This window comes from Dermochelys coriacea, chromosome 15, assembly GCF_009764565.3.
Source record: "Dermochelys coriacea isolate rDerCor1 chromosome 15, rDerCor1.pri.v4, whole genome shotgun sequence".
Lineage (NCBI taxonomy): Eukaryota > Metazoa > Chordata > Testudines > Dermochelyidae > Dermochelys > Dermochelys coriacea.
Window position 1 is genome coordinate 10,701,585 of NC_050082.1, and position 27,722 is coordinate 10,729,306.

A 27,722-nucleotide genomic window follows, 5' to 3' on the forward strand; every position below is an offset into this window, starting at 1 on the left:
TGATTACTCAAGAGCACCTGAACAGATTTTGTTAAACTCACCTTTAGGCTCAAGCAAAGCATGGAAAAGTTTCAGTCCTAGACTTTAATTCTATACTCCTGTAAGCCTTATGAATTTAACTACTAGCTAGTTATCAAAAATACAGTATGTATCATAGGGGTAAGTTAAAGTCGTAATAAACCTCTGTTTCTGCATAGAACTTTTTTAACATAAGATTTTCAGAGACAGATGTGGTGTTGCAGTTACATTGTGTTTTTCCTTTTTAAAACTTGCTTTGGATCCATGACGGTGGGACAAGTATTACAAATAAGTCGTATCTATAAAATTATGTCAAGCTGTGGCACAGTACGGTATTTTAACACCTGTGGTGCAAAGCATGAGGCTGAAGGCAGGGTATCAGTCACCTGAACAGAGGTGGCATTACAGAAGCAGGCATACTCTGAAGTGTCTTGCTAAGATTACCACATAGCTATGTTCAATATTAGAGAGAAACTACCGTATATACTCGTCCATTAGCCCGTTTGTTTATAAGCCGACACCCCCCCCCCAAGATGGCAGGCAAAAATGGCAAAAAACGGCCGCACCTTCCCGTGGCTCCCATTGGCTGGGAACAGCGAACTGCGGCCACTGTGAACTGAGGAGCTCCATGCCTGAGAACGCTCCAGGTAAACAAAACAACAATGTATTAGATATTCAATTCAATAGAGCTTAAAATGGTCAAATTTTGGTGTAGACCAGTTGATAAGTCGACCCCTGCTCTTTAATGCTTCACTTTTTTACCAAAAAAATTTGGCTCATGAACGAGTATATATGGGTAGTTTATATAATGTTTTTAAATTATTGTTGCTCCAAGAAATTTAAACAAATTTAAACAAAACTGAAAAGAATGGTCTTTTCTTAACTTAAGGTTGTTTTTAGCTTTTTCTTTTAAAAAAAGTTCTCTTCACTCCACTTTTGAAGTACCCTCCTTGCCATACACTATACCTCCCTTTTCCTCATTGCTCCCCTCTATGCTCCCATTTTTCCTTCCCTCATGTCTCCCCTATATTTATATTGCAAAAACAGGCTCACAAGACTCCTACCATTTAAGTGTTTCCAGGAATCACTTCAAGTCATTGAAGAATCAGCTGAACAAACTCAAATGGTAATTTTCTCAAAAATCAAAATTCTCTTCTTTAAAATTCTATAGCTTAGGTGAGACCCTCCTAGCAGCCTTTTAATAGTGAGGTCAATAAGCATCATTTTGTAATTTAAGGAAAGAGCTAGCAACCGGGAAGAGGACTGGGAATTAAAAATGTAGGAAGAAAATAGAGGTGAAGGGGCACACAAGGAGGCAGATGTGGACACAAAGCTATTTTCTACACAAAGTTGGAGAAAATATTTTAAAACATTAAAATTTTAAGAGTACATGGAACAGCTGTGAATTGAATAGGCAACAGACATTAACTAGGAAGGTGCTTTCAGCTAATATGACATGACACCATTTGCTTACTGGTAGGGATCACAAGATATCAGCACAGCTATTGACCAGTTAAAGGCAGAATTATCTAACGCCATTTTATAATTTGTCTTTATTCTACGCTGTAGAATTATTAACAAAATTAAAACTGAGAAGAGGTCAATAAACATCCTCTGGAAAAAAATTCAGTTCTCCATTGAGGAACAAGTTATACTGAGAAACTAAATGCAAAGTGCCGCAGCAAACAAACCCGCTTGCTGGGTAAATTTAACTTTTGGTAGGATTCCAAAGGCAGAAGTCAGCAAGCATTGCCAATTTGGAAACAGCAAGCCATCTACACAGTTGCTTGCACTGTATACCTTAACAGCACAATTTGGATAAGAGTACTAATGCCAGGTTCTTAAACCACGGCTTAGCCTCCCAGGGAAACATTCGGTAGGTTTATACTAAGGCCAAAGTAGTGACTAATCTGCTGGCACTTTACAGCTACCAAAGTTCAATTTCAACCCTGGATCACTTGCATTGTCACACTGCCTCAGAAAATTTGCAGAAAAACTATTCTTAGGACACTAATGCCTTCGTATTAGCTCAATTTTTTAAAAGTACTTGTTTCCCATGCAGCTAAAGAGATTCCTGCAAACGTTGCAAAAAAAGTCTTCCTTGTTCTGCTCAGAGAACAATATACTCACCCACACTGGAAGGCTTTGGAGGAAAAAAGAACTGTGAACCAGGCACAGTACAGCCAGAATTCATTTATGCTACATTAATTAAAAATTACAGCACAAGGCCCAATTAATGAAGTAACAGCAGCTTAATTCAATCAGAACTCAACAGAAATTTCAGCACTCAAGAAGAGGCACAACCTAAAACCACTAACTGCTTGCAGGATATCAACTTTTAGACTAAAAGGCAGTACAACACCACAGAAGGACTTGATGCCTGCCAGCAAAAAGGAAATAGTACTGAAAGCCTCCCCAACACACCTGAGAATTGTGAGAATATCTTCCCCAGCAAAGCCAAAATACATAAGCATTAACAACAGACCTCAAAGGAAATTTAAAAGTAGCTCTCTTCTCATTTAGTTTCATGTGTTCAGCCCCTTCATGTTTTGTTGACAAAGACTGCAAGTGCTACAGCAGTTGATGGGCTTCCCATAGGACACAGAAGCCAGTGTTTTTATCTTCACACACACTAGGAGAAAGTTCTTTCCTCTCAGTTGCAAGAAACCAACATATTTACACACAAGGAAGGATACCTGACAAAGGCAGTTCCTTCCCACAAGAAGCCTGAAAGCACACAGGATAGTGTGTTCAGACCATGTAGCCTCCACATCATAAATATAAATTGTATAACATTCTATGCAACAGAAATATCCCAGCATCCTCTGACAAAGAAAGTTAATTACACCTTTTTTTTAAAAAAAACAAAAAGAGAATCCAATCTTCTGGGAGCATCTGTGTATATATTTGGATCAAAAACCCAAAGCAAGCAGGCAGAAAAGAAGCCATGCAAAAATTAAGTATGACTGCTTTTACTTTGGAAGTTTTCCCCTTGGCTGGGAGATTTATTTATTCTTTGTATTAGGGTTTGAATATATTTAGTGGTTAATGGTGTTGCCCTTCTCCCAGTCAGCGATCAACATTCTACGTTGCTAGTGATAGCTCCCATTATTACTCCAAGAAGTCCAAAGTTAAAGATTTCTCTGGAGTAGGCCCTCATTTTATTTATTTGTCTTATGATAGTGTCTTGGCTATGAAACCTACCCACCTCCCGCTCCGGGCTTCAGAGCTTGAGCTTCACCCAAGCTTCTACATCAGCAGTTTCCAAACTGTGGGTTGCAACCCCTAATGGGGTCATGCCACCAGCAGCTGGCATTGTAGCAATCTCTACTTTGCGAAGGACACCATTTTGACCTGCACAGTGTACCTTGCATGTATGGTGTGTGTAAGGTCACACAATATATGAAGGACGCCATTTTGCTCTACAAAATGGCATCCTCCATAAAACATGATCTTGCACGCCATACATACAACGTCACATTGTGCAGAGGTCACCATTTTGCTCTTCAAAATGGCTTCCTTCATACAGGAAAGACTTCATTCAAATAGCATGCCAGCAAAAAGTTTGGAAACCCTTAGGGTTTATGTGGCTATTTTTAGCATCATAGCAAGTACCCCACAAACCCAAGTCTGCAGACCCGGACTTGGACTCACTGTCGCGGGGATTTTATTTATTTGCCATGTAGACATACTGTAAGGGATCCAATCAGGCCCCCATCATAGTAGGTATATAAACACTTGAGGAAAACACTATTTAAAGGTTTACCTGTGACGTAATGGATAACAATCTCAATCTTGTCAAACTAACTCTGTAAGCCCCAACCTAAAGACTACTTAACTGAAGGAATTTGGGCACCCATATAAAGCTCCCTGTACTAATGAGTAGCCTACTGAGACTAAAATAATACACAGCAATGCTAATTCCAAGTTGCACAAGTCTAACTGCAAACAAACCAGTGCTAAAACCAGTGGGTTCAAAGCGTGATATTTGCAGATCCAAATTTTGAACAGGGATTTTGATGGTTAGGGATTTCTGAAGGTGAGGAGAGAAGAGGGTGGAAAATGGGCTTAATTTTTCAATATTAAAAATTTACATAAAATATGCAGTTTCTTTAGAACATTTAGTGTTATGTAAGAGTTAATACAGAATCCAGCACAGATGACATGGTGATATGTGGCTGCAGTATAGCTACAGTGCTTTTATTAAAACAGTCTCATCAGCTAGCTTAGGAGTTTACAGCAGCATAACACGTTGCAATCGTATTGCTCAGAGTTTGGGTCCCCAGCTTCACAAAGCAGAGGAGGATAGGAATGTAGCACAGGCAGAGTACTCAGACCCAGGGTGGGAAATACTGCCTCGTAACCTTCTCTGTTTGATTGAAAGACTACTAATGGAAATGTACTCATCTAGCCTTGACAGAAGGAATGATCCAGTGCAGGATCTGATGCGGGGATAAAAGAAGAGAACTGGGCAAGTGTCTCTCTGCTGAAAATATTTTTTTTCTAAACGAGAAACATTAAGCCTTAATCCTGATTCATGGGATAGAACATCTCATGTGTAGCAGATATATTTAACCACTTGGGGGGGGGGGAGATAGGTAGTGGGAGATAGGTGATTTTTGGGTTTGTTAATTTAAATGGAGAGAAAGACAGAGGTCTTTCTGGAACCTTCTGCTTCATTCTCTCAGTACTATTAATATGCATTCTAATGAACCCAGAGCATGTCCTTTCTCTAAGGCAACTTCACTGCAAAATATACATCTTGCTTCTCTGTTGCAAGTTGCAAAGCCAACTATAAAGACACTGCACTTGAGCCATTCTATTTGCACAAATGCTTTAGTTGCCCAATGTCTAAGGGACACAAAACTGATTTCTTCCTACAGTGCCTCTTGTAGCTATAAGGGAAGTTTACATCTTCCATTGCAAAAATGGGGAGAGATTTAAATCTCATATCACTTGCTCTCAGAAGTGTTTAAAAAGACCTTTATTAGGACCCGTAGGGGTAAGTTTCAAAGCAATATGCAAATAATTTTGTCATACAGCTCCCACTAGCATCAGTCAGAGACAAATCCCTATATAGCATTTTGAAATTTTACTAGTGTGTCTGAGAATATTTTGCTTATTGGCTAAAGAGGGTCTCTACATTTGAAAGTTGTACCTTCACGATAAAATGATTGCACTACGGTATTGTGTGTGAGGTGAACTGAAAAATACGATTTATATGATTTTTATTACATATACTTGCACCGTAAAAATGATCATGTGAGCACTATACACTTTGTATTGTGTTGTAATTGAAATATATTTGAAAATGTAGAAAAACACCCAAAATATTTAATACATTTCAACTGGTATTTCTAATTGCTTAATAGTCCTATTAAAAGTGCGATTAAACTTTTTTTTCTAGTTAATCACGAGTTAACAGCAATTAATCAACAGCCTTAGTAAAATAATAAACAGGTCCAGATGCTTGGGTTACAGTTCCTCCCAACCGTAAAATGTCGAAAATCATCACCAGCTTGTCCAGTAAAGAATTGAGATGGCAGCATGAGCCAGTATGCAAGATCAGTTGAATCAATGGGAAGATTATTTCAAGATGCTCCTCGACTGTTCATCTAGTGTCCCTCTTCTGCTTGAAGTGAGACAGGAAGTCCTGAATAAGCCACTTTCTGTTAACCAAGAAGTGGTTCATACTACAGTTCCTAAACTGAAGTGGGGAAAGGCACCATGAGCTTGTAACATGACCCTTGAGTAGCTGAAAAACGGAGAGAATATTATTGGGCATACACTCTTCCAGTCCATCTGGCACACTAATATCATCCCTGACAATTGGAAGAAGGGTGTTATTCTGCCTCTGTTCAAAAAGGGTGATAATGGTGTATCAACTATAGAGAAATTATGCTGTTGTACAATCACAAAACAAGTGTTTGCCACAATGCACACTGCTAATGCGAGAAATTAACATGGAAACACAGACCAGGATATTCATTGTGGCTTTAGACCTTGTTGTGCCATAACTGACCAGATCTTTATCTTGAGACAGCTTTTTGAGAGGATGGCTGAATTGAATAAGGCATGCACTGCATTTTGACCTTCAGATCTTTGAGCAAACTTGAAGGAATCTGATGAGGCATTCCTGGGAAGACAGTGTCATTCACAGAAGAGCTCTATAATGGAATGGAAATCTGTGTTTGGTCAAGAGCAAATACATAACATGGTTTCCTCCTTTCACGGGAACCGAACAAGGCTGTGTCCTGTCACCGTTGTTCAACATCAGCACTGATGGATAAGTTTGAAAAAGATAGCTGTCAGTAACATTGGGCTGAACATCGTTTTGCTTCAAGACCTCAAAATGGGCCGATAAAATGGAGACAATACACTCAATATTTTGATTATATCATATCCCATATATGTAGAAGTCTAGCAGTCTCAAATTGAATTTGAGTACTCAACGAATTTCCATATAGAGAACTAACTTAAAAATTCACATTCAGCTCAAATGATAGCCTCATTGTAACTTGCTAATAGCTCTATAACTCATCTAAGTGAAGAGTAAGTCCACACTGGCACTAACAAAACTCTTAGAAAACTGATGGGGGAAAACGTCCCTCTTTCTTTGATAGCCTACAAAAGTTCAATGGACCTCCCAAAGCAGTATATATTCAAGGAGGATTGAGTGTTTGACAGCAGTCTTCAGTACCATCCTGCCGAAGACCACATCAAGCATTCTGTAGTACCTAACAAAAACGTGTGAGGCGACAACTCATGATTGGATGAAGTCAAACCCTGAACTCTGAGGTTCTGTCCACACACACCATTGCACCTGTTCAATGTTAGTTTTAAAACAAATTTTGTGAATGTCCACACAGGAGTTGTCATTCTCAAACCACTATAAGCCAGGTTTAAATCAAATGAAAAATGTCCACCCAGAAGTTTGCACCAGTGTATTTTAAAACACATTTTTATTAACCTAGGGCAACTTTATGTTTAGACTATTTAACTCATATATGGGAGATGAGATCAAGGATTTAGCTGTTTCCTTGTGGCATATGGAAGGCACTAGAACCTCAACATTTAGACTGATATAGAAAACTGGAGAGAGAAAAAGGATAATGACAAGCAATTGTGTAAGGGTACAAGATAACTTGAGTATACAAGTATTCAAGTTATCTTGTAAGTTTTCATGTGAAAACAAATTGGCCCAAGTTGACTTATACAAATGTGATTAAATACTCAACTTGCACATTTAGTTCCACAGCAACATACAACTCCTTGAGCAATTCTACTCTTCCTTTAAGGAATCTATAATAATTTTACATAAGCTGAAAGAGAGGGGGGATTAGAGGGGTTTGAATTGAAATTCCTGAGTACTTTTTTACAAAGTAAGCTGCCTTCTGTCCACACCACAACAAGCAGAAATTCCATATGCTTTTGCCTGGATTGGGGTGCCACTATTCTCGTCATCCAGATGATTTCCTGGCACTTGTTCTTTGGGGAATTTTGATTAACTGTAAATCAAGCTTCTGAGTGGATTTGCTTTCTTCCCTTGGAACCTCCTCAACCAGATTAATCCAACAAGCACATGATTTTATCCCAATTACTCATCCACCCAATTCTTTCTAATCCTATTACTGCACTTCGGTTGAAGTCACCCAGCAGCACAACTATTTTCTTCATTCCAGACTGGAAATTTAGATTTCAAGTCTACTTCCTACAAAATATGGGTTAATAGGCCCAGATTCCCATCTTTCTGTCCAGTATATAATCTCACCTCTTCCCAATTTAAAGCCCCCCTAATTCCTAGAAAACAAAGGAAATTCCCTCCCCTACACCATTTTCCACGACAGACCTATTCTCTCACTGAACATTATTTGGCAGACAGGGTTGGCTCCAAAAGGTTATCCTTGTGACGATTGCTAATGATTTCTAGGAACTATTCTGACTAAAGTAAATTATTTTCCACAAGTTTCTAAAAGGACAATTCTGTATCTTATAGCAAATTGTTCAAGATGGAAGTTTGTGTGTTTTTTTTTTTTTAATAAATGTAAGGAAAAACACAAACCTAGGTCTAGAATATCTGTGTCCTGGCTACTGTTATCTGAAGCAACTGAACTTGCAAAAAAAATTTGAGACTCAACCCTGATTCTAATGACCTTCTCCATGTGAAGAGACAGAACGTGGTATTATTGTCAATTTCCTCACATTCCTTATGACACTACTGTCACATTCTTGGATGTCCAGGGGTGTTCTTTAGCACAGCTGGAGAAAAGCAACAGCATGCAAAGTTTAAAATTACTGTATTTCTCACACTTAATCCCTGCTTTGCAGATAGAAACAGCAAGGGTTCAAAGGCCTTTATAGATGAAAACATTAAATGCTGTAATACTGTACCCTAAGCTTTAGTTAAACACGTCCTGTGACCCAGGATCTAGTATTGTGCCATTAAAAAAAAAGGGGGGGGGGAAGAGAACCAGAGGAACAAAATCTGAAGATGAACATCCACAGATGGTAGGCAATTTATGCTTTAACTTGGGCATTTTGCGGTCAGATACAAGTGGTCTCAAAATCACTAAAAAAACAATACAAGGATAGTTTTAGTACAGTCTTTTGAAGACAGGTGCTTTAGAACTAGTCAAAACTTGTTTATTTTGGGCAAGTTCGAATTGGTGCCTAACAGATCTTTTCATATTCTTTACCCATGCTGCCTACAAAGATAAAAAGTTTAAAAAACCCACCTCCACAAGGGGCATGGCTCCCAGAGCTGGTGCACTGTTAACACGGGCACTTTACAACACTGAAACGGCTTAGGGGGGTGTTTTTTCACACCCCTGAGTAAGAAAGTTGCAGCGCTGTAAAGTGCCAGTGTAGACAAGCCATGCTAAGAAGAAGTCAGGTCACCATCACCTAAATTAAGAAGATGTAGTCTAAACCAAGATTAGAAAGTAGAGTAGGGAATTTAAGTACACCTCTCTAAGCAGGAAAAGACTGCCCAAAACAGACAATAGAAAGGTGCTTCCATGTACTCAAAATAGAAAGCTAGATGTCTCTACCAGCATCAAAAAATTTAGTTATTCATGGTGATGGGAAAAGGAGCTTTCTGGGCTGGAATGGGATATTTTCTCAATTTGCATTTACCTTATGTTTCATCACAATTATCCAACATCATTCTACCAACTCATCTGATTGCTACTAGTTAAGTTAGATTCTTCTATAGTTTTCCACAATTCTCCTTAATGACCCCGATTTCAATGTTGATGATTGGGACAAACCAGTATCAGCTTCCGTCCATGCTGAGTAGCCATGTTTTACAACTGTTCCTTATTTATATGGGCTGATCAATAAAATGCTTTAAGGAATGTTCTACTCTGAAAAGTGATTAAAATAGCATGGTAGAGCCAACACATTGCTACTAGTACTAAAGATCCTGAAAACCAAATAATGTCATCAGTAACAACTATGTAACACCTCCGACGCACTAGCTTTCTGCTCATTCGTTATCCCGGGTGAAATGAAACAGACAATCCAAAGTATGAGAGAATAGTCTCACTTGCAAGATTGTTGATCAATATTAGTGACAAGAGAAGAACCCAGCTTGGCTATCAGATCCCAAACTGATTTCACAAAGGAGACAGACAAGCTGTTTTATAGGGCAACCCACCCATGAAATGATTATGTTAACATGTTTCAGAGTAGCAGCCGTGTTAGTCTGTATCCGCAAAAAGAAAAGGAGTACTTGTGGCACCTTACAGACTAATTTATTTGAGCGTAAGCTTTCATGAGCTACAGCTCACTTCAGCTGTAGCTCACGAAAGCTTACGCTCAAATAAATTTGTTACTCTAAGGTGCCACAAGTACTCCTTTTCTTTATGTCAACATGGAAACTCCTCAAAACCATTTTTAAGTCATTTTACAAAACAGTAACTGCAGTTATTTTAATAGCTTCTTACAAAGAACTTTTTCAAAAGCCAATTTAACAATCCATTTTCCAATTATTAGCTAAAGTGCATCCAACAGCTCCCCATTTTACATTAGTTCACTATTTTTCTATAAAATAATAGTTCAGAGAAGTATACGCTTACTCAGAGTAGTAATGATTTGGTTACTGTTTATCCAAGTGCTGTATTATGCTGTCCTTAAAGTTTATATGGTCCTGAGATGCGATTCACAGATCTATAGTTTCAGGGATCACTATTTTCTTTTTGAAGATAGGAATGTTACAAATATTGCACCTTTCTTCCGGGACAGGTGCTGTTTTAGGAAATACTACCTATTTCAGCAGAAGTTCTCTTAGTGTTTTATTGCTTTATGAACTCCCAAATGACCATCTTGCAAATTACTGTTGCACCTGAATTTCTTAAAAAGCTTAACTATATCTTAGATGCTTCTGTTAACACCACACAATGATCTCCTGTATAAATCATTACATTAGCCTGACCAGCAAAGCAAAGGGGATGGAAATTTCTTCTCCATCATCTTCCATACTACCACCATAGCAGAGATAAGCTCAAGGCCTATTAGTATAAAAGAACAAGGGGAGATACTGTGTGGATACACTCTTAGGACCCCTCAGTTTTGGGATTCACTTCCCAGTTTGGTTGTAATGGCCGAAACCTGTAGACCATCAGGACACACTGCAAAGCTCATCTTTTTTCTGGGAAATGTATAAAAAGGGGTAAGGTGGTGAAGGGGGCAATTTTGAAGGTGGAGAACTATTGGAAGAGAAGGATGATTTAAATTTGAGAGTTCCTGGATCATGGCTGGTGGTTTATACTGCACTGTGCTGCTGTACTTTATGTTTTGTTTCATCTTAAAATAGTAATTTTAAGGTCTCCTAGAGTATATGGCTATGCACCCTTTTTACTGACATGTAAATCCAAACATCCAACCACAGAAAAATTACAAAGTTTACCTGTAACTTCTCCACAAATACAGTATTCACTTTAATTACCCCCTTGGCCATAAGCTAGATGGGTCCAAAACTCTAACGAATATTTAAATATTCTAGGTGAAAATCATCTTAATATACTTGGCTATTTGTTCTCCATACTTTCTTGGCCCTTTTTGCTTATATACCTTCCGTAACATTTTCTTTGATGAAAGGCTTCTTCAGCTCTAATACTATCCAAAGTGCAATATTACCGCTCTGAATATCAAGTAATACCTGCCTAACCTTAATCATAGGGACACCTGCTTTTGGAATATTTAAAAAAAAAAAAGTGATTTTGTGATGCATAACTCACTGTAACAAGGAGGAGTCCGGTGGCACCCTTGAAGACTAGCAGATTTATTTGAGCATAAGCTTTCGTGGGTAAAAAAACCCCACTTCTTCAGATGCATGGAGTGAAAATTACAGATGCAGGCATAAATATACTGACACATGAAGAGAAGAGAGTTGCTTGCTGTGTATTTCTGGCTGTTTACCATAGACGTATTAGTAACAAGAAGTTCTGTACTATTGTTTTCCCAAGCTTTCTAAATAAAGCAAACATGTTTTTCATAATTTTTAAGATGTTAGGGGTGCAACTAACTAGAAATTACATATTTTGTTCATCTGGTACACCTTGTCTCTTGGCCATATTCGAACATTTCATATTTGATGCAATACATTCTGTAATCCCTTCCTCCCTGAACTGCCACAGTTCAATTGGTTTCTCTAAACTAAACTGGAGGCCCCTAACACAATGGATAGTTACTTTCACAACTTTCCTGCTATGCAAGGGTCAATTAACTTAATTTTTAAAGACTCAAATACATTTTACTGGTTTTGGTTACATCAACCACCATTCCATGATGTAGAAAACAGTGACAAGCAGTTATACAATCCTCTGTGACTTTGCCATATGGACTATGTATCAAAAATACCTTATTTAATCCTTTTGTAGGATTATCCTCCAAGATAATTTCAAACGGATGGAGAAAAATGTGTCCCTGGCCAATTTAATCCATATATAGTGTAAAACGCTAATATGGTATACTTGATTTGCCTTCACATAGTTGATGCTACTGTGGTATACTTGAACCTTGATTTGCCTTCACATAGTTACATACTTCAGAAACTGATCTTCCAAACACACCAGGTCCTTCCATTTTCTTCCTCTCCTTTATATCCTTCTCAGAACCAAAAGTAAAAGTTTAAAGTCCATTTACAACAAGTCCGAGAAACACACACACACACACAAAATAAAGTCAGACCGTTAACTGCTAAGTATTAGTCAGTTCTTTGTTGTGTCTTCGAGAATAGGTCTAGCTCTAAGTGACATGTGTGTCTTGCCCCTCCTAACAAGCAGGCACTGATGTGATTAACATGCTGAATGTAGATGCTCTTCATGATGAAGTTTACATCTGAAATATAAATAGAAGCTTTAGAGAATAGTCTTACCTGAAGCTGCCATAGACTATAAGGAGAATAGAAATCAGGAACGTAGACACTTGGCTGGAATCCACAAGGGAATATGCCCTAGAATGGGGGAGAGAAAGGCACAATGTGTCATAGAACCATAGGCCTGGAAGGGACCTCAAGAGGTCATCTAGTCCAGTCCCCTGCACTCATGGCAGGACTAAGTATTATCTAGACCATTCCTGACAGGTGTTTGTCTAGCCTCCTCTTAAAAATCTCCTATGATAGAGATTCCACAACCTCCCTAGGCAATTTATTCCAGTGCTTAACCACCCTGACAGTTAGGAAGTTTTTCCTAAAGTCCAACCTAAACCTCCCTTGCTGCAATTTAAGCTGATTGCTTCTTGTCCTAGCCTCAGAGGTTTAGAGCAACTCTTCTCCCTCCTCCTTGTCACCTTTTATGTACTTGAAAACTTGTGTCACTTCTGTCTTCTCTTTCAGACTAAACAAACCCAATTTTTTCAATCTTCCCTCATAGGTCGTCACCACAGAGCATCACTTTTGGGTGTCATTTGATAACTTTGTCTTATATTAACAAAACAAATACGGCACTGAGTGACAAGTCAGCAAGGTAGCTATTCCTAGAATGCCAATGCCAAATAAGAAAAAACTTAAACAGCTGACTAATTAGCCTATAATATTCAATGACAGACTCACAAATTATTTGCAGCATTCAAACAGTGATCAAATATAATTTATGGCAACTTGTGCCAAGCTCACCACACAGGAGCTTCTGCTGAAGCATGTGGGAGGAGGAAAATGCTTTACCTTTATCTAATGAAACCATGCCTATAAGATGCAACCTTCTCAAATATTACTTAGTTATAGGACTTAACTGGTAACACAAAAGGTAGAATGGAGACCAAGCATTATTTCAGAGAAAACAGGCTGCAGCATGCATTTAACTATACCCACATAATTGCACCCACGTTATACCTTACATGCAAGATGGAAATATTTTGATATAGGACTTCTGATGGAGATTTTGGTAAGGACCAAGTCTTAAACCCACTAATGCCAGTTTACTTGCATAGATTTCCTCAGAAATCCAACTTCAGAATACATATGTACATGGCTTCCTACATGTGTGTTTATAATACAGAACTGAGATTCCTTGTGTCCCTAATGCCTAAGCTATCTAATTTTTGGTTCCCTATCCCAAGAGGCTGAATTGTACTGTCTAGCTTATATTGCAAACTTCGGGGTAGGGATAGTATCTTTGCCAAATTTATAAAGCAGCAATCTAACAATTAAATATGTACATACCACCGCTTGACAAATTTCAAGGTTTTGTATATTTATCTGTTTATGCAAGAATTTCTATTAGACGTTGAGCATTCACATTTTCAGGGTATGAGTGATACCAAAATGCCTCTAAAGTTAAAACCTGACATGGAACACTTAGCAATCACTGGGGTTGCTTCAGTTTCACTCTGGTATAAGTTTTTATACCACTCGTATTACTATAATATTCAGGTGCCTTACACAATGATCCTTCCCCCTGTAAGATTATACCAAAAGGGAATGTCTAGGTCGTGGGGAGTTTATGTCATAAGATTCCTAAAACCTGTACAAAAATTTAGAACTGAGTATTTCAGAGATCTGACAGCTAAGAAATTGCGAATAAGCTATTGTAAACAAAAGGTAACGGTTGGAAGATGACTAGCTAACTCTGGCTCTGACAAGCATTTAGGTATGTTTACTCATTTTTCTTCTACAATAAATGAATGGTGTGTTATTGCAGATAGTCAATTTATGCACATCTCCTCCACCTGAATTATATGAGACAACATATCAACTCTAATATTTTAACATGCCACTGTTTTATCACCCTTGCAAACCCAGATAACTGGTTGGTGTAAGTGTAAGCAATTCTATTCAACTTTCCCTGTTACAAGATTCACTATTAAATCATAACCCGACAAACGTTACTATAACCTAGACTACCAGCTACTTTGTACTTCAATACACAGGTACCATCAAGAGCTTCAGTAACTTCACCAAACTGAACTATATAAATTAAATATACTAGAGTAAAACTATAAAGGCATCAGAGGATAACAAGAAGTGAGAATGGGAATGTATCCATTTCTTAAATTGGTTTATTTCTAGATCACTAGATTGAAGGTGAGCAACAGCAAAAGAACAAAAAGTACCCTTTCACTTCCTTATAAAGAACATAGAACACTGGGGGGGGGGTTCCTCTACTTCGCATGCTCTCAGTCACCCCGCCTTTTTATTTATTTATTTTAAATACTCAGAGAATAGCCAAAACCTAGCATTTCCTGGTTTTGCTTGAAGATACCCGTGACTAAAATGTAGCCTTAAATAGAACATACACTCAGCAAGGAATTTAATACATTAAGTTACAAGACAAGTCTCTACTCGTCATCATTCCTTCCCTCCTGCACACAAGGTTCATCACTCTGATGTGCTATATGATAGATATGACAAGCTGTACAACAGCATATCACTATAATTATCCAGCATTGCTGCTTGTTCACAGAACACGGTTTGACATGTTTAAAAATGTACAAAGTGGGTGATTTTTTATTTTATGGGGCTCAATGATTTGTCTCATCCATAATACACTCAGATTTGAACCAAGTATTATTTTTAAATTACGTTTATTTCACTCCACTGAAGTGAAAAACAATTCTATATGAATACTGGAATCACCCTTACATAAGCCTATCAAAGCATTGCAGCGGAGATTAGCACTGTGACCTGTTGATTCTAGGCAGTAAGCAGTAACCATGAAGGTGTTTTCATCCTGCATACAGCAGTGTTGCAGGTACAGCATCATTATGTATTCAAATCAGACTGTGAAGTGTTCCCAGGTTTTCTGCATAAGGATCTTTTTAGCAAGGTGTTCCAAAAACAACTCAGACTCAGTACCATATTGCCAGTACAATCCACTATCACAGGAGCTCTCAGCAGGGGAGCCCCAAACAAGTCCAAGGGAGTCTCAGACATCCTTCCTTTCTTCATCACTTGATGGGAAGGAGTTCAAAAACTTTTCTTCTGTTACATGAAGTCACGATATGAAAAACACCGAGAATTACACTACAGGATTCAAACAAGGAACTCTCTATGGATATGCTACAGATCCTATTTTAGTTGTAGTGCCATACTATAGATACTCACTACAGTGACACATGAGGTTTTCCTGTCACTGTAGTTAATCCAACCCTCAAAGGTGGTAGCTAGGTCAACGGATGACTCTCTTCCATTGACCTAGCGGTGTCAACACCAGGGCTTAGGTCCGTAATTGCATCTCTGAAGGGTGTGAATTTTTCACCTCATAGCCACCTAGCTAAGTCAACCTAAATTAAGTGTAGACCAGGCCTAAGTCTGGTGAGAAGTTCCCCCACTATATTACAGTCCACAAGTTTACTACTAGGACACTTTAAGGGCTAAATAAAGTCCGATTCCATTAGAATTTCCCTTCTTCATATAGCCTGGAGATATGGAATGTTAAAGAGTATTGTTCAAGCCTGTGTATACAAATGCTTCCTGAAACCTGACATCTTAAATGTCGGTCAGTTTGATAACGGATTAAAACTCCTTGACTCCAAGACACCAGTTTTTAATCACTTAATCTAGACCCAAAATAAGGATCTACAATACGTGGGGAAATTACACTGCGAGTCATTTTATAATTTACATAGCTTTTTGGACATCATTCAAAATTCCAGAAATCTGCAAATCCATTTATATTTGGAACAGACATCTAAATGAGAGTCTAATTTACCCAATCCAGGAGACAGGTTACTATGCATCCATATGTAAACGTTAACCTGATCACAACTGGAGCCATATCACTGGAGTGCCAAACCAAGTTGTGTTAAACATTTCTTTTCAAAAAAGGATGCAACCAGGAGAAGTAGGAAGTTTGAGAGAAATTGTCAACTTTATGCATTGAAGTTCATCCCAGAGTTTTGTCTACCAGGAATGTCAGTCACATTAACTAAATGACAGGTTTCAGAGTAGCAGCCATGTTAGTCTGTATTCGCAAAAAGAAAAGGAGTACTTGTGGCACCTTAGAGACTAACACATTTATTAGAGCATAAGCTTTTGTGAGCTACAGCTCACTTCATCCGATGAAGTGAGCTGTAGCTCACGAAAGCTTATGCTCTAATAAATGTGTTAGTCTCTAAGGTGTCACAAGTACTCCTTTTTATTAACTAAATGATTAGCAGTCAGAACAGTAGTGGAGCATTATACATGCAAAAAACATGGTCTCAAAACCGAAGCTATCCCTCGACTTAAAATATCCACTGAAAAAGCACTTTGTAGTACTTGTTAAAATGCTGACCAGAACGGAAAGACTAGCTCCTTCCTTGTTCCTGCTTTCATTCAGAAAACTAGTTTCTGAACAAAGCTAGGTAACTGGCTGCTGACTTCTGAAGGTTCCGGTTTAGTACTGTAGTTCATTATTCAGCTATACACCAAATGAAAAACATTGCCCCAGCCCATTTCCAGTGCCAGATTTATGTGCGAAGAACACTACTCAGAAAAGCACCAAAAGCTTTTCTGGTGAGGTTCTATGCTTAAGATTCTTTTGCTACCTTACCTGCAATTAAACATACATTCTGGAAGGTGAGTTTTAAAGGATACTTAACCAAGCTAGCAGGGGCCCTGAAAATAAACTCAAGCTCACTGATTTTGCCAGGAAATATAATGGATAAAGCATTTCAAAAGTTGATGTTATTAGGTCATTACCAAAATCCACAATTTAATACTCTTCTCTCTCATCTGCAGACAAAAAAACACCCAAAGTTTTCTCTAGGACTGAAGACCATATTCTGAACTTCCAGTTTTGCTGGGCCATTGCTGATTTTAATAACTGGTCTGCCATCGGACATCTCTATTCTAGCTGCTTTAAGGACAAGTGCTTACAACACAGAGCCTGCTAAAGGCATGCCAAGACAGACAGAGCAAGCACTGTTCTACAACATTGTGTATCAGCCTTCTAGCTATACAATGAGAGCATTCTTGTCTACACAACAATCCAAGCAGCCAGCTCTTTAGCCTGGCACAGATAGCTCCATAGACATTTACCTACAGAACAATTCCAGGAATAGCAAGCTATTCAGCCACACAACCACTTCCATACTCCTCAAACACTAAGGGTATGTCTACACTACGAAATTGGGTTGAATTTATAGAAGTCGGTTTTGTAGAAAGCGTTTTTATACAGTCGAGTGTGTGTGTCCCCACACAAATGCTCTAAGTGCATGTAGTCAGCGGAGTGTGTCCACAGTACCGAGGCAACCATCAACTTCCGGAGCTTTGCACTGTGGGTAGCTATCCCACAGTTCCCGCAGTCTCCACCACCCATTTGAATTCTGGGTAGAAATCCCAGTGCCTGATGGGGCTAAAACATTGTCACGGGTGGTTCTGGGTACATATCATCAGGCCCCCGTTCCCTCCCTCCCTGAAAGCAAGGGTAAACAATCGTTCTGCACTTTTTTTCTTGAGTTACCTGTGCAGACACCATACCACGGCAAGCATGAAGCCCGCTCAGCTAACCGTCACCGTATGTCTCCTGGGTGCTGGCAGACGTGGTACTGCATTGCTACACAGCAGCAGTTTATTGCCTTTTGGCAGAAGACAGTGCAGTATGACTGGTAGCCGTAGTCCTCGGTGCTCTTTTAACCGGGCGCCTGGGCAAATATGGGAGTGACTCAGCCAGGTCATTTCCCTTGTTTGGTTTCATGGCGATTGAATCCTACCAGCAGCGCACTGTCTTTTAACCTGCAGCCAGCAGGAGATGGCCAGCAGTCATACTGCACCGCCTTCTGCTGAGCACCCAGGAGATGACAATGGCTAGTGGTCGTACTGCACAGTCTGCTGCCAACAAGATGTATAAAGATAGATGAAGTGGCTCAAAACAAGAAATAAACCAGATTTGTTTTGTATTCATTTTCTCCTCCCTCCCTCCGTGAAATCAACGGCCTGCTAAACCCAGTTTTGAGTTCTATCCTTGAGGCGGCCATTCAGTTTCTCGCAAAACCACCCCCTTTGTTGATTTTAATTCCCTGTAAGCCAACCCTGTAAGCCATGACATCAGTCGCCCTTCCCTCCATCAGGGCAACAGCAGACAATCGTTCCGCACCTTTTTTCTGTGCAGACACCATACCATGGCAAGCATGGAGCCCTTTGGGAATTAGGAGCACATTAAACACCATGCGCACTATCCAGCAGTATATGCGGCACCAGAACCTGGCAAAGCGAAACCGGGCGAGTAGGCGACGTCAGCACGGTTACGAGAGTGATGAGGACATGGACACAGACTTCTCTCAAAGCACGGACTCTGGCAATGTGGGCATCATGGTGCTAATGGGGCAGGCTCATGTGGTGGAACGCCGATTCTGGGCCCAGGAAACAAGCACAGACTGGTGGGACCGCATAGCATTGCAGGTCTGGGACAATTTCCAGTGGCTGCGAAACTTTCGCATGCGTAAGGGCACTATCATGGAACTTTGTGACTTGCTTTCCCCTGCACTGAGGCGCAAGAATACCAAGATGAGAGCAGCCCTCACAGTTGAGAAGCGAGTGGCATTAGCCCTGTGGAAGCTTGCAACGCCAGACAGCTACCAGTCAGTTGGGAATCAATTTGGAGTGGGCAAATCTACCTTGGGGGCTGCTGTGATGCAAGTAGCCAAAGCAATCAAAGATCTGCTGATATCAAGGGTAGTGACCCTGGGAAATGTGCAGCTCATAGTGGATGGCTTTACTGCAATGGGATTCCCTAACTGTGGGGGGCCACAGAAGGAACCCATATCCCTATCTTGGCACCGGAGCACCAAGCCAGCAAGTACATAAACCGCAAGGGGTACTTTTCAATAGTGCTGCAAGCATTGGTGGATCACAAGGGACGTTTCACCAACATCAACGTGGGATGGCCGGGAAAGGTACATGATGCTCGCATCTTCAGGAACTCTTGTCTGTTTCAAAAGCTGCAGGAAGGGACTTTCTTCCCAGACCAGAAAATAACTGTTGGGGATGTTGAAATGCCTATAGTTATCCTTGGGGACCCAGCCTATCCCTTAATGCCATGGCTCATGAAGCCATACATAGGCAGCCCGGAGAGTAGTCAGAAGCTGTTCAACTACAGGCTGAGCAAGTGCAGAATGGTGGTAGAATGTGCCTTTGGACGTTTAAAAGCACACTGGCGCAGTTTACTGACTCAGTTAGACCTCAGCAAAACCAATAATCCCACTGTTATTACTGCTTGCTGTGTGCTCCACAATATCTGAGAGAGTAAGGGGGAGACGTTTATGGCGGGGTGGGAGGTTGAGGCAAATCGCCTGGCTGCTGGTTGCGCACAGCCAGAAACTAGGGCGGTTAGAAGAGCACAGCAGGGTGCAGTGCGCATCAGAGAAGCTTTGAAAACCAGTTTCATGACTGGCCAGGCTACGGTGTGAACGTTCTGTTTGTTTCTCCTTGATGAAACCCCCGGCCCCTTGGTTCACTCTACTTCCCTGTAAGCTAACCACCCTCCCCACCTCCCTTCAATCACCACTTGCAGAGGCAATTAAGTCATTGTTGCTTCACATTCATGCATTCTTTATTAATTCATCACACAAATAGGGGGATAATTACCAAAGTAGCCCAGGAGGAGTGGTGGAGAAGGGAAGGACAAGGCCACACAGCACTTTTTTAAAGTTTTAAACTTTAAAACTTATTGAATGCCAGCCTTCTGTTACTTGTACAATCCTCTGGGGTGGAGTGGCTGGGTGGCCAGAGCCCCCCCCCCACCACGTTCTTGGGCATCTGGGTGAGGCGGCTATGGAACTTGGGGAGGAGGGCGGTTGGTTACACAAGGGCTGGAGCAGCGGTCTGTGCTCCTGCTGCCTTTCCTGCAGCTCAACCATACGCTGGAGCATATTAGTTTGATCCTCCAGCAGCCTCAGCATTGAATCCTGCCTCCTCTCATCACACTGCTGCCACCTTTCCGCTTCAGCCTTCTCTTCAGCCCACCACCCCTCCTTCTGGTCATGTTGTGCTTTCCTGCACTCTGACATTGTCTGCCTCCATGAATTCGTCTGTGCTCTGTCAGTGTGGGAGGACAGCATGAGCTCAGAGAACATTTCATCGCGAGTGCGTTTTTTTCGCCTTCTAATCTTTGCTAGCCTCTGGGAAAGAGAAGATCCTGTGATCCTTGAAACACATGCAGCTGGTGGAGAAAAAAAAAAAAAAAAAAGGACAGTGATATTTGAAAAGACATTTTATAGAACAATGGGTACACTCTTTCTTGATAATCCTTGCTGTTAACATTGCACACATAGCACATGTTTTCATTCCAAGGTTGCATTTTTCCTCCCCCCACTGCGTGGCTAACAGCGGGGAACATTTCTGTTCAGCCATAGGCAAACAGCCCAGCAGGAACGGGCACCTCTGAATGTTCCCTTAAGAAAAGCACCCTATTTCAACCAGGTGACCATGAATGATAACACTCTCCCGAGGATAATACAGAGAGATAAAGAACGGATGTTGTTTGAATGCCAGCAAACATACACTGCAATGCTTTGTTCTACAATGATTCCCGAGTAAGTGCTACTGGCCTGGAGTGGTAAAGTGTCCTACCATGGTGGACGGAATAAGGCTGCCTTCCCCGGAAACCTTTTGCAAAGGCTTTGGGAGTATATCCAGGAGAACCACGAATGCCAGGGCAAATTAATCATTAAACATGCTGGATTTTAAACCTTGTATAGTATTTTAAAAAGGTACACTCACCCGAGGTCCCTTCTCCGCCCGGTGGGTCCAGGAGGCAGCCTTGGGTGGGTTCGGGGGGTACTGGCTCCAAGTCCAGGGTGAGAGAAAGTTCCTGGCTGTCGGGAAAACTGGTTTCTCCGCTTGTTTGCTGTGAGCTATCTACAACCTCATCATCATAGTCTTCCTTGTCCCCAAAACCTGCTTCCATGTTGCCTCCATCTCCATTGAAGGAGTCAAACAACATGGCTGGGGTAGTGGTGGCTGAACCCCCTAAAATGGCATGCAGCTCACCGTAGAAGCAGCATGTTTGGGGCTCTGACCCGGAGCGGCCGTTCGCCTCTCCGGTTTTCTGGTAGACTTGCCTCAGCTCCTTAAGTTTCACGCGGCACTTCTTTGGGTCCCTGTTATGGCCTCTGTCCTTCATGCCCTGGGAGATTTTCACAAATGTTTTGGCATTTCGAAAACTGGAACGGAATTCTGATAGCACAGATTCCTCTCCCCATACAGCGATCAGATCCCGTACCTCCCGTTCGGTCCATGCTGGAGCTTTTTTGCGACTCTGGGTCTCCATCATGGTCACCTCTGCTGATGAGCTCTGCATGGTCACCTGCAGCTTGCCACACTGGCCAAACAGGAAATTGAAGTTCAAAAGTTCGCAGACCTTTTCCTGTCTACCTGGTCAGTGCATCTGAGTTGAGAGTGTTGTGCAGAGCCGTCACAACAGAGCACTCTGGGATAGCTCCTGGAGGCCAATACTGTCTAATTGCGTCCACAGTACCCCAAATTCGACCCAGCAAAACCGATTTCAGCACTAATCCCTTTGTCGGGGGTGGAGTAAGGAAATCGATTTTAAGAGCCCTTTAAGTCAGAAAAAAGGGCTTCATCATGTGGACAGGTGCAGGGTTAAAATCGATTTAATGCTGCTAAATTCAACCTCAACGCCTAGTGTAGACCAGGGCTAAGTGTGCAAAGCATGTACCATAGTACAAGCTATAGCAGGCAGTCCAAGCAATTCTTTCCCCCATTCTGAACCAACGTGAATAACCTCTATATCCCCAGTAGTATACACACAAACACTCACACTCTATGCTTTGCTAGATAATGTTGACCAGCTAGTAAAGTGTCACAACAGCAAACCTAACCCAGTTAGACCTCAGGCATCATTTACAAGCTCTTTTCCTCCCACTCAGCAGTTCGGGGTCCAAAACATGCATCTCTTTTCCTTCTTCCTCTGTGGTAATGTATCTTCATTCATTTGGCTTCCCCTAACCAGACTACTTGGGAGCTTCCAACAAAGACTTCCTTCAACACTGTCATTCCTACTCCTTCTATCAACATGTACAATTTCTCAGACTACCCACTTTTATGCTACTTTCTAAGGCCTCATCTACACTATAAAGTCGACAAAAACAGTGGATGTATACACACTGCGATGCAACTTTCAGAGGCAAAAATGTACCGTTTTGATGACAAAATAAAGCCACCCTGATATATGAGAGAGAAGGCTTTTTGTGCAAAAAAGGCTTTGGCGACCAAGTGCCAATATAGACACCATGCTTGATTTTATTGCTTTAATTGGCCTCCAGGTGGTGTCCCACAATGTCCATCCTGACGGCTCTGGTCAGCCATTTGAACTCCAACACCCTGCAGCCATGTAAACAAGCATCCACCCCTCCCCTTTAGAAGCCCTGGGAATTTTTGAAATTCCATTTTCTGTTTGCTCGGTGTGGAGAGGTCTCATCCCATCTTCCCAGGTGACCCTGGCAGGTTATCACAGCAAATGCTCTCCTGCTTGGACAACTACGGAGCTGCTGCATCTGCTCAGTATATGGGGAGAGGAGGCTGTGCAGTCCCAGCTGGGCTTGACCCGTAAAAATTTTGATACCTACAGGTAGATTTCTCAAGGCTTATGTGAAAGGGCCTATGATTGGGACATGCTGCAGTGCAGAGCGAAGATAAAGGAGCTGAGGCAGGCCTACCATAAGGCGAGGAAGGCAAGCCATGGCTCCAGTGCTGCACCTAAGACCTGTTGGTTCTATAAGGAGCTAGACGCTATCCTCAGTGGCAACCCCACTTCCATCACCAACAGCCCCCGGGGATACTTCAGCAGGCCTGGAGGCAGTGGAAAGAGCACCTATCCCAGAGGACAAAGTCACTGACGAAGAGATGGAGTTAGATAACGATGTGGAGCTCCTGGCGGGGTCGCCCAGTAGGGCAGGCAGGCAGCCAGGAACTGTTCCGGAGGTGTCTAGCCAGTCTCAGCAGTTGCTCTCCGGTGAGCAAGAAGCAGGAGAGGAGACGCCTGGTAAGCGGCTGTGGTTTGTGTCTTGTGGAGATGGGTTTGGGGTATAGCCATATACAAGGCTGGTTCTATTGCTGTAAGCTGGACATTTCCCTGTGTAGCTAATCAGTACAGTGGAACAGGGTGTTGATGCACGCCAAGATCTCACAGGAATTCTCCAGAGAGATCTCTAGGAAAGTGTCCTTGGGGTACTCTGTAATCCTCTGCCGAAGGTTCCTTGGCTGAGCAGCTTTGGTCCTCCCCCCATTGGAAACTTTCCTGTGCCATTTGGCAATCACTTGTGCAGGGACCAAAGCAGTACACAGGAGAGCAGCACAGGGACCAGGGTGGAAGCCACAAGCGTTGAGTAGATGTACCCTTACTTCCTGGCTTACCCTCAGCAGTGAGATATCTGCTACAATGACCCGTACCTGTGGAAAAGTGTGGAAGAACTTAAATTTTTTTTCCATAATTGGCTGCACCGCAACCCTTGCAGAGTGCTCTTTTCCCCATGTAGAGAGCCCCCCAGCCAACATTCACCGTGCTTTGGGTGTTCGCAGAGATACGAGCTTGCAAAGGGTCAGTTAGAAAGTGAGTGTTATAGTACAAAGGGTGTATTTTACTGAAATGTTTCAATGCTGTGCGTGAACTTAATCATGCTTCTGCGCATTGTTCCTTCTGCTTCGGCAGATGTGGCCTTCAGGAACGCCCCCCCCCCACACCAGCCGATTGTCTGCGCCAGATAAGAAAGCGCCCAAAACAGAAAAAAGACAACATGTTCCTGGAGGTACTGCACTTCTTCAATGCAGGAAAAAAAGTGAACACGAGTAGCGGAGGGAAGCCAAAAGCCAAGTGCCCACTCTCCCCTGCAGCACATTCAGAACTCTTTTCCATCTCCTTGCCGCCCCCCCCCCCCCCGCACCTAGTCAAAAAAAAAAACCCACGCCACCTGCACAGTCCTTTCCCCTTTCCAGGGCTTCTCGGTTTCCCCCCCACACCAATACGTACACACTCCAATACACACAGGCAATTTAATCACTTGCTTAATGGAATGTAAGGCCTCAAATGTCACCATTGCTTTCTAGGAAAGCTACATTCAATATAACATTGCAGCACCAATCACAGAGATATACATTACTGGTTCTCATTTTCAAAGTGTTGCCTCAAATCCTTCCTGATTCGAATTGCCCCCCTCTGAACTCCCCCCCACCCCAGCCCTGGTATCTGGCTGGTATCTACCTGGTATCTCAAAATCAGCAGCCAAGCAGCCTGCCTCAACTCTCCACCCAGAGCAAATCTTTCACTCTTAGCTTCACAAAAAGAGTATGCAACCTACAACATGCAGCTATGACCATGGGAATATTACCCTTAATGAGTTCTAACCTGCCATAAAGGCATCACCAGTGCACCTTTCTTTGGCCAAAGACACATTCCATTGTCATCTGGCACCTATTCAGCCTGTTGTTGAACAGCTCCTGACAGCTGTCCAGGTTTCCCCTGTAAGGTTTCATGAGCCATTGTTGTAAGGGGTACGCCAAGTCTCCCAGAATCGCTATGGGCATTTCAATAACATCTCCCACTGTAATCTTCTGGTCTGGAAAGAAAGTCTCCGCTTGTAACTTTCTATACAGGCCTATGTTCCTGCTGATGCATGCTCATGCATCTTCCTGAACCACTCCACATTGATGTCAGTGAAACACCCCCGGTGATCCACAAGCGTCTGCAACACCATGGATAAATACCCTTTCCTACTGATGCACTCTGTTGCAAGATGGTCTGGTGCCAAAATTGGAATGTGTGCGCCATCTATAGCTCCTCTGTAGTTAGGGAAACCCATTTCTGTAAGCAGTCTTATTTCATGCACATTTCCCAGAATCACGGTCCTTTGTAGCTGGATGTAATTAATTGCCCTGCACACTTGCATTAACACAGGCCCAACAGTCAACTTCCCAACTCCAAATTGATTCATGACCGACCAGTAGCAGTCTGGAGTCGCCAGCTTCCACACAGTGATTGCCACAAACTTCTCTACCAATAAAGGACACCAGAATGAGAGCTGCCCTGCGCTGAAGTGCTGGGGAGAGCTTCGCACACAGTTCCAGGAAGGTGGCTTTCCGCATCCAAAAGTTCTGTAGCCACTGCTAATCATCCCATACCTGCATGATGATACAATCCCACCATTCAGTGCTTGTTTCCGAAGCCCAAAAGCTACAGTCCACCCTCTGAAGCTGTTCTGTGAATGCCAAAAGCAATCTAAAGTTGTTCATAGCACATCAGGCAACAGAGTCTTCTTCAGCTAGGAATGCCACGATTAACTGCACTGCCATTAGTCATGTCTTCATGACAGTTATCAGAGCACAGGAGAGTAGTCTGGGATCAACCCTTCTCACAAAGATGCGGGGGTGCACAGCAAACAAGGGCCATTGGAAAATGCTGCGAAAGAAAGCTAGAAGACCCGCAAATGCTGCGACAGAAAGCAACACATCATTGGATATTGACCCAGGTCCCAAGATGCGCCACGATCCGCTCCGCCTTCCCACAAGACCTAGTGACAGAAGGTGTTGAGCTGGACTGTGGGATAGGTACACTCAGTGCACCGTTCACACTGTCGATGTTAGTGCCCCAAGTGTGGACACACTCTGCTGGCAGAGGGAGCGAGTGTGAACATGCAATACCAATTTTTATTATAGTGCTTTTTGAGCGTTGACATAACTTTTGTTGACAAAACTCTGTAGTGTAGACAAGTCCTAATTTCCCTCCTGAGGTTCATCCTCCATTGCAACAGCCATAAGGATATACCCCTTTATACTTTCCCCAACCTTATATCTTTGATTCCTACATTGCAGCCACTCTCTCCAGCTAATGATTTTAAAAGGAACTCCATAAAATCTTATCAACACTGCTTCCAGACTGATTGGAAAAGAACATTCCAAAATCCAATACCCTCCTCATCTTTCAGTATGAAAGTAAATCCTGGAAATCATGGCCACACCTGAATGCCTGGTTACTAAATTCTTAAAGCACCACAGCTTTCTATGGTCAGTGAAATATGTACCCAGCAAAGCATTCAGAAAAACCCTTACAGTCAAAACTGTTACTGGTGCTGCACCAACACTTGAGCTACCTCCATTGGTTTACCAGACTGTTTGCCAACAGAGCAAATAAATGACATGTTAAACAATGTTTAAGAATTACAGCAGCTGGAAATGTTCCAAATTTCATGTTCTGTTTTGAACACCCACTAGAATGCAGGAATGAAAGCACAAAGATTAACTTCTAACCACTGCATGAAAGGATCAGAGTATCTGACTCACGTTATCAAGAGGATCACCTCTTCCAAACAGTGTAGAATGAAATGCCATCACTTCAAAACCAGTCACATGCCAGGTGCAAGTTCTTTACTCTCTAAAGAATACCACATTAATGATTACACATAACCGAGCTGCTCCTGAATGAATAATGGAATCAATGCATATAGAAGAGAACACATCTTAGAGCTAATTCTCCTGAGACACATGCAATTGATGGGGAAGTAAGTTTCCAATCCAAAAATACAAAAGCACAATTGAAAGTTAAACTGCAATAATTTAAAAGACGCAGGATAATACTCATATGAAATATACATTTTCATACTGCACATTATTAATATCTATAAATGAATGCAAATCGGGACATAAGTTTGATATCTTCCCCACACAAGCTGACCAGGGCTTCTGGGTTTTAGACAAATAAGACCTGGGGATTTTCCTTCCTTTCTCTGAACAAAGGACAACTCAGTTACAGACCAAAAACGTATCACGCCACTACCAGTCCACACAGTATCACCTCCAAGCAGACACTAAAGTTGTACTTCACAGTCCTAGGCTTTGAAGTAGTAAATTTCCTATTTGGATTTCTTAGCAGTTTTGTAGGTTTTTTTGTTTACTGGTATCTGTTTACTCTATACTCTCTACTCAGCCTAGTTTTGGGGGGGTGAGGGGGGGAGAACCTAAGACAAGGAGCAGCTCAGACTTCAGATGTCACCAAGTTACATGAGCTCTGAAGTCTAAGGGTATGCAGTGTCCAAAAGACCACCTTTCAGGAAGACAAAAAGTATTTTTTTACATGTATTGGTGAACATATCAGTAGCATTTGAGGGCTATTAGAAAACAATAAAAGAAACCTTTGAAGGTCACCTTAAACTGTAATACTAAAATCTAATAAAAACCTCAAGCAAAATGCTAACTTGGGACTTTGTCTACTAATAATCCCAAAGACAAACCATCATCTATCTAAAAACAGTTCCCCGAAGTTTAATTTTTA

The 27,722-nt window shown here is 41.7% G+C and overlaps 1 protein-coding gene and 1 long non-coding RNA gene across 5 annotated transcripts in view; both read right to left on the reverse strand.

Moving 5' to 3' along the window:
• Positions 1–27,722, reverse strand: part of SPPL3 (signal peptide peptidase like 3) — a 136,981-nt gene that overhangs the window by 54,234 nt on the left and 55,025 nt on the right. For 3 of the 4 annotated variants that reach the window (XR_005288968.2, XM_038372822.2, XM_043498001.1), the window contains one exon: positions 12,398–12,475. The exons of the other annotated variant lie outside the window; for it this stretch is intronic. Coding sequence is in view for 1 of the 3 variants with exons in the window: in XM_038372822.2 (XP_038228750.1) it covers positions 12,398–12,475 (78 nt within the window). In the remaining 2 variants the exon portion in view is untranslated. The remainder of the gene's footprint in view (positions 1–12,397; positions 12,476–27,722) is intronic. 4 annotated transcript variants of the gene reach the window in all.
• Positions 5,234–12,391, reverse strand: LOC122456794. The gene is made up of 2 exons (XR_006275866.1): positions 12,039–12,391; positions 5,234–5,773 (listed from the first exon to the last, which is right to left on the reverse strand). It is a non-coding gene; the product is annotated as an uncharacterized LOC122456794 (long non-coding RNA).